At 34.3% G+C, this 12505-nt stretch overlaps 1 protein-coding gene across 2 annotated transcripts in view; it reads left to right on the top strand.

Annotated features, from left to right (window-relative positions):
- NBAS (NBAS subunit of NRZ tethering complex) overlaps positions 1-12505 on the top strand; it is a 178948-nt gene that overhangs the window by 72597 nt on the left and 93846 nt on the right. The window contains exons 33-36 of one of the 2 annotated variants that reach the window (XM_042803170.1): positions 2524-2637; positions 3544-3701; positions 5834-5932; positions 12138-12305. In XM_042803170.1, coding sequence (XP_042659104.1) covers positions 2524-2637; positions 3544-3701; positions 5834-5932; positions 12138-12305 — 539 coding nt within the window. The remainder of the gene's footprint in view (positions 1-2523; positions 2638-3543; positions 3702-5833; positions 5933-12137; positions 12306-12505) is intronic. The other variant, XM_042803171.1, reaches the window with a different exon arrangement.

Genomic DNA, 12505 nt, shown 5'->3' with positions numbered 1-12505 from the left:
GTCTGAAGTAGCTGAACACACACGACTTTTCACAGGTAATAAAAGCAAAACAAAAATTAAGATATCCTTTCCAGTTTCTGAACTTGATTTGTTTGAGTCTGGATGTCAAGACAGTAACCTTAAGGCTTAATGCAGAATTGCTATGTAATATAATAAGGTCACCATTTCAGTAGTTTTTCTCATTGAACCTTTCTTAGTTTTAAATCTTGGATGTCTGAAAAAAAAAAAGAACAATTTAGAATTCAACACTTGCACTTTTGTGAGACCTTATTATTAAAAATACCTTCAAATGAGGTGTTATAAAGCTGAAACTGAATTTTTTTATCTTTGAATAAAAGAACAAGACCATTCCTCTAAACTGCAGTGGGTAGTATTTTAAGTGATTGCACTGTTGAGGCAATGAAAACCATGTGAAAAAAGGGCTCGGGCTGTGCCCAGGATTCACAAGACATGTCATAGCTGATGGTTTTTCTGTGGCATAACATCATGTGTGAGAGTAATGGAAGATTAAATGAGTGAACAGTGGAGGTAAGATGATCAAGTATAGCTATGAACTGGAAGGAAATCGCTCCTTATATTTTATGCTTGTGCTTTTGTAAAGCATGTGGAGAGGTATCCTACTGCATCAAAACTAATTTGCTAAAACATTGAGTATTGTGGACTTGTCATCATACAACTGCTCAATCACAGTTAAGAAGAAAACAGTTCCTTGCTCCAAGTATTTCTCTTATTTTCCCTCCAATCCCACTGATTTTTAAGTAAAAATAATTAGCAGTGATTATTTTGTCTGGATGAAATCTGAGGGACAATAGTTTGATTATTTCTCTTACCATTTATTTGTGTCTGCTACTCAGTCAAATCTCTCTCTAAGTAGTAAAGCTGTCAGGGTGAGGTGGTCATAAGAAGGTGAGTGGCAAGTACGGATCTCTTAGAGAAATGACAGTTTACATTTAGCTAGTGTAGATAGAAGCACCTCTTTGTCATATGTAATTACTTCTGCCTGGATGAGAAGTTCCCAGGTTCCAGAGGGCAAAATTTTGCAAGAGAAGAGCCATAGATGTGATTAATTTGCAAAAGCGTGTGTTGGCAATATATAGAGCAAGAGGCCAAAAGATAAAATTATGTCAAGGCAACCTGTTCTCCCAGCTGAGTTAGTCATGATGTGCTGGGATTAAGGGAATCTTAATTGAGTTCAGTAATTAGGGTACCTTCACTTCCTTGAATGTAATTCTAGTGCAACTGCTACATCTTTTCTTTTGAGAAAGCTTTAAAAGAAAATTTGCTTTGCCTGTGGTGATGCCTCTGCAATGTGGAGTTAAAAATAACAGCTATGCAATTTAAGTACATGTACTCCTTAAATGGTTTTTGGAACTGGAGCTGTTTAACCTTCTGAAATATTTGCATTTTACAAGTTGTAGTAATACAGTTTCATAAACCAGTGCCCTTTTCAAATGATTCGAACAGCAGTGACTCTGTAAAATCACTTTTAATAATAGGGGAGAAGCATGAGCAAGAAGCTTGCATTGAAAATTCCACTTATTTTTATTAGCTTCTTGCTATCCTTCCTTCCTAGATGAAAATGAATAACATAAGATTATTTTTCCTGTGTATGTTTAGTCACCTTCTGTTATAGTGCATGGACACATATGCTATTTTGAGCACAAGACTGGACCAACTGGTATCAGTAAAGTAATTAACTTTCATTCTCTTGTGTTCACTCAAAATTGGAAAACGCCTTTTTTTTTTTTAAAAAAAAAAAAAAAAGACTCGGGTGACAGGTATAAATATTACTTCTATTGACTGTAACTGGCTTTGAAATGGAAGTAAGTTGTCTGATTAGGTTTTCATCTGTGAATGCTGATGTATTAAAATTAAGGTCAGGACATTTTTTTTACAAAGATTCTTGATGAAACTTTAATTAGAAGAGATCAACAGTACTTGAAGTGTTACTTTTAACTTGTAAATGGATGAAGAGGCATTGTCCAAAAGGTCTAGTGACCAATATGCATGTACGGTGTGAAAAAATAATTCCGGTTCTACTCAATTTTTGAGGGTAGGGATTTTTAAATACCTCTGTCTTCTACATCTTGTGAATTATTTCTCTTCATGAAGTAGGAATTTAAACTGGGGCTTTGTATACTTTATGAAAACAAAAATTTCAAAATTATTATTCTAATACAGTTCACAGAAGTTTTTTTCAATGTCAGGATTGTGATCTATGTGTCACCTTAAATATCAGTTTTGATCTGTGTCTTGGCCATCACATATAGTTTTCAAAACTTTTTTTAACCTAGACATAACATGCTGTGTATTTTTTTTTTCAGCCAGCAGTAATGCCAATGTTGTTAAAAATACATAACTCTTTTTATTGTTTCCTTCACAAAAGAGCATGTAATTTTATTTCTGCTTCAATTTCAAGACAAGCTTTTCAGGCTGTGTCATATAGTTTTCTTACGAAAGTAGCAAGCTTAAGTCAACCATTAATTCCAATTAACTAATAAAAACGTTGAATTTTTCTTACAGGAGATGATCAGATGGAGAGAAAAGGTCAAGTTTTAATCCTTTTAGTGGAACAGGCTCTCAGTTTCCAGGACTACAAAGCAGCTAGTATGCATTGCCAGGAGCTCATGGCCACAGGTGAAGTGAAGAAATGGGGGTGGCATGGGGTGATGGTGGTGGAAATCTGAGTTCTGACTCTCAGTTTAATGTGAAGTACAGTACTTAGACTGGTCCATTCGTTCAAAAATCAGTTACGTTTTTTTTTTTTTTTTTTTTGTGTAAGTCAACTGATATCTCCATGGAATTGGAGATGTGTACAGCAAATACTGTATGTAATAAGAAAGATACTGAACTATTAGCCATGTAACTTCAAGGAACTTTTCTGTATACCTCAAGGAACCACAACTTCTCATTCATTCCACACTGTACCCTTCTCAAACAGGTAAAAATACATGGCTGCAGCTAGTAGGAATGTGCATGTCTTTTAGATTTCTACCTTTCTATCAAAACTCTTAAATATTTGTGCTCTTTATGTAATTTGTATATGTGAGAGTATGAGTTAGAGGTAAGTGACATATGTGTCAAGATACTAAGGAAAATGGAATTTGTTTTCTTTTCCTCTTTTTTGTGCCTTGAAATTGAGGGGAAAAAAGTCTGAGATGAATTGAGGTTCTCTGAATATCTCAAGTGATATATTTTACTTTTTTTTTTTTTTAGTCAGTCCAGTAAAGTGTTCAATATCATGCTCTGAAGTAAATTATCATTTATTTATATATGTAAAAATACAGTGTGTAGGCTTACAGATGCCTATTGTACTGATACCTACAATATGATAATAATGAATCTTTTATCTATTTTGTCAGTCTGAAGTTGAGTTACATTTCTGTTGTATGGGGTCTTTATGGTTCCTTGCTCAAGGGCTGTTAAGTGTCAACAAGAATGCTACATGCCTTCCTTCATCTCATCCAGTAGGAATTATGCTTCTTCCTCCTATCACCTATGAAGTTTCCCAACCTTGGAAGTATGTTTTCTGTTCCCTTGTAGGTTATTCTAAAAGCTGGGAAGTATGCAGTCAGCTTGGACAATCAGAAGGCTACCATGATTTGGGTATGCGTCAGGAACTTATGGCTTTTGCTCTGACACACTGTCCCCCAAGTGCCATAGAGGCGTTGTTGGGAGTGAGCAGTTCATTGCAAACCCAGGTAGGTGTTTCCGAAACTTCTTTCATGAAAGTTCAATGCTTAACAAAATGAAAGAGCCTTGCGCTCACTTTTAAGTTTGTTCCCATAAGTTCAACCCCCCAACAAGTTTACATTTGTTCTACTCTAATTTCTACTTACACTATTATATTTCAACAAATGAGGTCTCTTTATAAGCATTTTTATATGATAAGTTGGCTTCTCAAGTAGAAGAGCAATTGTATTCTCTAGTGTTTTTAATTTGTTCGTTTATTGCCCGATTCAAACATTTTATTTGTAACTGCAGTTAAATAATTTTTTCGGTATTTTCCAGGTGTTTACACCTTATAATGCAACTTAATTAAATGCCCACAGAAATGTGTATTAAATGTTTATTTTTACGTTTTTATGATCTCTATCCAATATACAATGGAACTCTTTTCTCACTGATTTCAACCATGTTACAGTTTTAACAGCTACGACAAGCTCTATGTGTGAGACATCTTTATTAACTCTGCAATGACTGATTTCTTAATAGAATCATGTCTTAGCTGTTCAGCTGATCATACTATACATGTAAGACTACATAATTGTGGCATATGAGATATCAAGCCTTCTGAAAAGTTTTATTCGAAACTGCAGTGGAGTAATTTAGGTTGTCAAAATGCTAAATTTCTGTTCAGTGTAGCTGTGGCATGGCCTATTGTACTATTACTTGTTTAAGAGTTCATAATTGTCTTAGTTGTCGAAGAGTTCACAATGTTCATAGATTTATCTGTGTAATAAAAACATCTTGGAGGTCTTGCATTCTGTGTCTGAAGAATGGGGGAGAAGGGAGCACTATCTGCAGTACATATACAGTCTAATTAAGGCTGCTGCAAGTGCATAGACTTCTTCTTTACAAAATTGCTTGTGTAAAAAATAGCAATGTGTATGAGAAATACAGGCAACATAGAACAGCAGTCTGTGCTGCTTCAGTAACAGGGTAACAGAACAAAATGCTACAAAGGATTTGAAATAAAGTCTAGCTTCTGCAAGCTATTTACTTTTTTCTTTTTTAGTCTTGAAAACACTCAAATTTGAGAGGTAGATACAATTCTGAGTTTCAACGCAAGTGGAATCTTTGCAGAATTGATACCTGTATAATATAGAAATAAAAAATTGTTTCCCCCCCTTATGTGCCTATACCTAGAATTAGAATTTGAAGTCAGGCAAACTTTTGGCACAGTATAAACCAAAATTTGTTAAGACTTTCTGTCAATTCACTGCTTCTATATTGCTATCTCATTCCTTCTAAAAGCTTCATGTCCTGTTAGGTGTAGTGCAGTGCAGGGGCTGAGCTAGTGGTTATTACTCTCTTGCGTCCCACTTCTCCAAGTGAAAAGATTCTCTATCATCTCTAGTCACAAAACTTGAGACTGAATTTGTTGCTCAGATTTCTTTGTTAGTGCAATATCATTTGTAGCAAAAGTGCAGTGATGATTAATTTGTTATTCGACCCAGGAAGCCAAACCCAAATAATGATTTCTGTTGAAGTACATTTAATCAGATTCTTCTGCGATTATTTTCTCCATGAACTAACTATAATCTTTTCAGCTCTGTTCATTAATGGTCCTACTTGTTCTATCCAAGCACTCTGTCTTTGTATGTAGATAGATTTATGCAAAAAACCTATCAGAAGGTCATGCTGACTAGATGATATTAAATGGCTATAAGTGTCTTGAGGACCTTCATCAGTTCTATGGCCAGCGGAAATTCTGCTCACATAACTATTACCTTGTGTAACACTTTACTCTGTGGAGTTTCCCAGCAACTCAGAGGCACAGTTCAGACAATGGGCTTTTCATGGAAGTTCTTTAGCCTACATATAGTACAGTAGGGTGCACATAATTAAGAAATAAAGACATATATTCTTAGATTGTGTGAAAAATATTGCACAAAAATCATAGAGAAGGGAAGGTCATTTTTGTCCAGAGACTGCAATAGTGAGAGAATGTCAACGATACCTACGTGGTGTTCTCCCTACCTTCCCCCACACTCTTGTTCTTCTGTAGTCGAAGCCTTTACATCAAAATTTCTTGGATTTTCTATGACATCAGTCATAATTCTTATATTTGATTATTTGTTAAGTGATTATATTTATTTTGTGTTTGTAGATGTTTTATCAGGCTGTGAATTACCAGTTTCTTCCTTCAGAAGGAGGCGAGAATATAAATATTTCAGGACTTCCTTCGTTGATCAGTAAGGATATAGAGGTGAGCTTTTAAAGTAATAATGATTTTGTTCTGCATGATTCTTTAGAGCTGAATTTGAGTTTTTAGCAACATCTACCTGTTGACTAGATAAAATGCACAACATTAAAGACATCTACTAATGGCCATTATTAGATTGATTTAAGTTCAGGGTTTTACTTCCATATTTATCATATTTATACTTGGTCTGCTCTGATTTTTTTTTTTTGTTGTTGTTGCTTCTTTGTAACCACATTCTTAGCACCATAGAAAAAAAATACAAACCCAGAGGCAGGAGTAGTGCAACATAATTTACCACAGCAATATACATTAATGTTGGTTTGATTTTTTTGATCTGTCCCAATTGCAAAGCACAACATTTGAAAATAAACCTGAGCTACACATTTAATTAAAATGTCTTCAATTAAACTGACTTTTCCCCTTTGCCCTGTGCACTCTGAAGTTTATGCCTTCTTTGCTATTTTATAGCTTTCATACATTGCATGTGAAATTATTTTTATGTGTTAGAACAGATGGAACATTGAGTCTTTTGTGGAAAATAGAGGCACGACAATAGGAAAAAAGTCTATTATTCTACTTTTAATTCTGTATTATTTTAACAAATTTAAGCTTGTAAATGTACATTTGTGAGTACGTTTCTCTCTTTAAAGAAGATGTAATTGCATGTTTATGAAAGAAATAAATGTCTTTTTCATCATCTTCAGAGTGGAAACTTCTAAGTTTATTATTTTTTTTTTTAATCTCTGTTTTCTGTTTTTCTCTAGATGATAAATATATCAGGGGGTAACATGTTACAAAACTTCTTGGGGTATTTTTACCAATTACAGCTGTAGATGGAACACACTAGTCTTTGCCTTTTGATATATTTAATTCCATGTGGCTTAAAAAAACCACACCTCTTCTTCATGTTATTGGAATGGGAACAGATAACTTCTATGTGTATGTCTATATTTTGTGTATTTTTTATTTATATATGTATAGACATATGTTCATACTTTGTATACATACATGCATACGTACACATATTTGCATATATATAAAATAAATGGGCAGGAAAGTAAAATAGCATTGAAAACAGTATTTAAAGGAAGAGAGCTAAACACTATATATCTGCTAGATTCATTGAGATAAAGAACAGGTCTGTTTCACTGGCATGAATGCTTTATATTTTCTGGAAATTGATAAATGAATCTCTCGGAGGATTATTAAGTAGATGTTAATAAAACTGTGGATCTTTCTGATGTGGCTGTGGATGTCTATGTCTACAATATTTTAACATATATAACAAACTTGTCATGCATCGTTTTTCATATGCTGTAGTACTATTGACTATATGTTTTGAGAGAACAATTATTCATGCCAGCGTTTCTCAGAGTTGAGTAAACTCACTAATTAACTTCATTATCAATTCAGTTTGGATATCTGGAGCAATCTTCATTATGTTGGGAAACTGGCATTCAGAAAATTATCCACTCTTATTTTCTCCAATATATCTTTCATTTTTTTTTTCCCCTTAGTTGTGGTTGGTTGTCTGTTTAGAATTGGAAGTAGGCAGGCAGTTGATCTGGTATGTTTGTGAGTTGCTGCATTGTGGTTTTTTCTTTTCTGTTTTAATACTGCTTCTTGGCGTGTCATATTTCAGACTGTTACATTGTATGAAATGAGTTCTGTATATTTGCTAATTCTGTCTTTTTTCTTCCAGTTGACTTAATAGGGATTTAAAGCTTCTTTCATGCCAATGACAAAAGAGGAAACATAGCCAAGAATTTAGTCACTGTGTAACCCTTCCTTTATTACAGACACATGAAACGTTAGAAAAGCAATATATTCAATAACTCAGTTTCTCTGACTTACCTGAATCCTATAACCGCAATCTCCATATCTCCACTTCGGCTAATTTTTCATGCTTCACCTTTGTCTTGCACAGAATTTCAGTTTCTTCAGAGCAAAAACAAACTGTAAGATCTTTCCCCCCCCTTTCCTTTTACTCCTTTATTTTTCACTGATTTCCTGATTAATTTATAGCATAATTTTTTTAAGGAGTTGGTAAATGTTGTTCTTCTCTCACTTTATTGATACCTTTTCAAATTGCTGGTCTAAGTGTAATTTTCCTTGTATTGACATGATTAAGCTTCATCTAGCATACATGTGTTTGGGCATCCAGTTCTCAGTTACGCTGAAAGTACCCATTTGTAAGCATATAAATTTTTCCCTTTCAAAGCTTTGGTGACCTTTTTCTACCTCATCTTACCTTTATCTTGTATTGAAACATTAATTTCCACTACCAATTTTTTTAGTATACCAACCTACCTCACCATCTGGTCATACTTGTCAGTCATTCTTCTCTTCAACTCCTCTCTAGAAATTTCTAAACTCGTTTCATTTTTCTTGTTTTAAGTTTTTCCTCTGAAACTTCTTTCCCCATGAGACTTGCAGAAATCTTGATAGCAGCTGGCTACATATCTTCACAGATTGTATTGTGTGTCATTTAACACTGTTGTCATACTGACTGCCGTATAACTTTTCTCAGAGTTCTTGGTGGTTCCTACTCTGAAGGAAATTCCTTATTGCTATGAGAAAGATGCACATAATTATTCTGTAGGAGCTATGCATTTGCCCAAGAACGTACTTAATTGCCTTTGTGCCAGCTTGTCACTTGATTGAATCATACGATCCATTGGAAAGATTATCCTCTGGAAGCTACTACGATTATAGCAGATTATTTTTAAGCAAAATGTTAAATTTCCCCAACCCCCCACCCTTTTTTCTCTTTGTTGTATTCTACAAATGCTTCAACAACTAATCTTGTGCTTCTCAAATGCTCAGTGAGAAAATTAAGGTCATGATTTGTGGAAACCATTTCAGAATATTATTGCTAACATTATTAGATTAAAATATAATGCTTAGTCATGAGATGCTGTGTGTTGTGTATAAACAGTAAAAACAGTAACCATCAATTGCCTTGTAAATGAGCTCTGACTTTGTTAAATCTGCATAATACTTAAAACATAAATTACATCTCTCTTAAAAGATAATGATTTTATTTTTCATATGTGAATGTGAAAACTTGATTAGTGTTAAGTGGCACATCAGCACAAGAGAAATTTACAGTTTCAAGTTTCCTTGAAAATAAACTCTTTGATAGGAGACCAGACATAATTTATAGAGGAGAGGATCTTCAAATTATAGGAATGATTTTCTTAAATGTTGCTGAAAGAAAATAAAATTTTTGATTAACAGAGCATCTTTTTTGCTTTTGCTTTTTTCCCAAGTACTAGATCTGTGAAAAAATAGGATCTTTTAAAACATTTTTGTACTTTAAATTGGTATGTCATGCACTTTTATCACTGCTGGTTAGTCATTATTAGGAAATTTTGTATTTGTGGCATGCACTGGGAACTCTTCCACCTGGAATCTTTGGAACCTTAGGGCAAAAATAATGCTCCAGTTGCTCTTTGAAATAGTTGTGTTGTTGTTTTTGTTTGTTTGTGTTTGTTTTTGTTGTTGTTTTTTGGGGGGTTTTAACTTTTATTTTGAAATTAACTGGAGCTGCGTTTTGTGATTTAGTAAATATCCTGGCTTTAATTCTATAATAACTAAGTTAGAATTCCTCTCAAAGGAGGAGGTAGCTGTAATTCATGAAGGAATCATGTTCATTTACAGTGTCACTGAACTCTTGTGCAGAGAAGGAGAAAAATCTCAATGTGGAGCTCTATATGTGCACTATTTAAACTCTTGTTGTAGTCAGTAGAGATCCAGTCCATGGTGCATAGAAAATAATGGAGTTAATCAGCATTTAGGTGTTTGATTTTGTTACTTAATCATAGATACCAACAATTTCAGATGCCCTAAGTTACTTTCTCATCCTTTAGCTACTGACCCAAGAAGTCTTGGTCCTCTGTCAGTTCTACAAATGTTTAGCAAATACCTTAATCACTGCCTTATATCTTAGACAGTCATCAAAGCCTATGTATAAGCAGCTGAATGAAATGCATTGTGTATGCTTAAGGCTGATTCATTAGCTGTAACATACACTACAAAAAGAAGAAAAAAACCAAAACCCACAAAACCCCAAAACAAAACCCTCCAAGGCACAAAACATAAATGTAGAATAAACATGAATGCATATGTCAAAGACTATTTTAAATTCCCAGTTACCAGTGGGAGTATCAAAAATGGGATCTCCAACGATCTTTAAGAAATCATTTATTTAACAAGATTGATTCAGGATAGCAGAAAGTTATAGCCTGAAAGTATTGCTGTTCCAGGTACACAGAGAAATGGCTTTTCAGAAAACAGAATTCTTATTTGTTCAGAAAAGGCTGTAATTACTCATAGGAGTTGAGGTTGTTTTTAGAAAAAAATCAATATAGAGATTATCTAATAGCAGTAGAGCTATAGAAGCATACATCCCAGCATGCAAGTTAGCCCTTTAGGTTTCACACTGCTGACGTAAGTTGATTTTAAAAAATGTGTTTTGCTCAAGTGCAGTTGAGAATTTTTTTTGGGGAGGAGGAATTTTTTTTGTTCTGGTGTTTTGTTTTAATTTTTCCCCAGCAAAAATCCATTAGGTGTCCTGCAGCATCTACTTGAAATTGGAGGTGGAGAGAGAAATTAGTATTCCGTATCTAACACTTAAATTTCCAAAAGCTTTCACACTATGTACCAAGAGTGATTTATTTAAAAACCACACAAACAAGAAATTTTCCCCCACTCCCTGCACCGGACCTAGGATTTTCTGTTGCTTTTTACTTTTCAGAGGAATAACAGTTCTGGCATGTTGTACTTGGCATGCTGGCTCTCCATTTGATGATGTAAGAGCTGAAATTTCTGGTTTAGTCAGTCAGTTCATTAGTGGTGCATCTGTGAAATGCAGAATATAATTTCAGAAAAGTTTGAAAAAAAAATACTGAAGCCTTAATGGAAAGAAGGGTTTAAGGTGGACCTGCTACTTCAGTGATCAGCTTCAGGCAGTGATTTAATGCGTGCTACAGTAAAAGGTACTAAGAATAAGTTCATCTACAGTGAATTTCTGCCTTACTGAAGCTAATATGTTTTGTCACTGAAGTTACGGTGGAACATAATTCACTTGAGCATAATTTAGACAACAGAGCAAAAGGATGCCGAAATCTTGTCGTGAGTTAGTAACTTGTAAACTAATACCTCACATTCAGTTACACAGGTAGAATTTTTCTATTTCAACACACTACAGTGTCTGAGGAAATTAATAATAGAATTATTAGGGAGAAACATCGGATATAAAGCTGTTGAAGTTTGCTGCATGGAGGAAAATATTTATATTTTCTATTGCTGAGGGCAGTGTATTTACATTAACATGCTAAGTATATATTTATTTCTAGTGTGTAAGCTTTGTAAAGCATGCAATTAACACAAACCTTTCAGGATGGGAATAGCACAGATCAACCAGCATGAATATTCTGGATATTATTTAAATGCTGTACATGAGGAAGAGCTGGTACAGAAAGCTCCTTTTGTGGAACATGTCTTCTACTTAAGAATTGACTTACATGTGAGTTTACTGAGACTGAGGGAAGGTGTTTTGCAGGATGTATAGATGTTAGTGCAGAAGCAGTTTGATATTGAGAATAGGCTGGGATCTTGATTTGTTTTTGCAGTCTTTAAGTTTGCTATATTTGGTATCTTGTAAGTGCCAGCTGCAGAATTTTAAATCTTGATGATACTTTTTCACTTGGTGTGGAGATGAATGTTTACATCTCGTCATGATTTCCCCTACTCAGAATTCAACTTAATTAATGCTACCTCTGTACAAATACAAAATTGTCTCTATTATCAGCTTTCTTGAAGTATTGAAGATAAATTTTATCATGCTTAATCTCCTCATTTGCAGAGAGATCATTATTTTAACAGAAGCATTCAACAATTAGGTAAAACATTACCATTATAAACTTCGGAATTAAAAACAGCTGTTGTCTGTGGAAATGAGATTATAGTTGAATAAGGGGCAAAATGTTCTAGTGATCATGCTATGCACTTCAGATTAAAACTTCTAAATCACTTTTAATTTGTCTTTTGTTTGTTTTTATGACAGCTGCTTCTTAAATTAATGATCATTAAAATATGTTATTAGCATAGTGTGCCTGAACTCAAAGGCATTTGGCTTTTGGTCATTAGCCTATTTAATGCTTGAGCCTAACACTTGCCATTGTGTGTTGGATTATGATCACAGGATGAAACCAACGCCTCTTCTAGCCAGTCTGCTGATTTGTTGTACTGGACGACATCAAAAACCATGAAGGTGTTGTCTAACACAACTATGACTACAAAAGCCATGCTGCATGCTGTCAGTGATGGACAGTGGTGGAAGAGATCATTAACTTATCTTCGACCATTACATGTAAGGGATTGCTGATGTATCTCCAGACATTTACACATTCACTGATACATTAGTATAAAAGCTAGGCTCCTTTGTAGGTATCTGATAACTGAAGATCTCAAATCAATAAATGAACTAGAGACATCATGGGATTGTTTGCAAGCAAATCCGAATGAAAGAAGGGAACTAAAGCTGTTTCCTTTTCTTGTTTTCTAATCTGT

Source organism: Tyto alba, unplaced genomic scaffold, assembly GCF_018691265.1.
Source record: "Tyto alba isolate M040663 unplaced genomic scaffold, T.alba_DEE_v4.0 Super-Scaffold_40, whole genome shotgun sequence".
NCBI lineage: Eukaryota > Metazoa > Chordata > Aves > Strigiformes > Tytonidae > Tyto > Tyto alba.
Note: the sequence above shows the minus strand (reverse complement) of the source record. Positions and strands in the feature narration are given on the sequence as shown.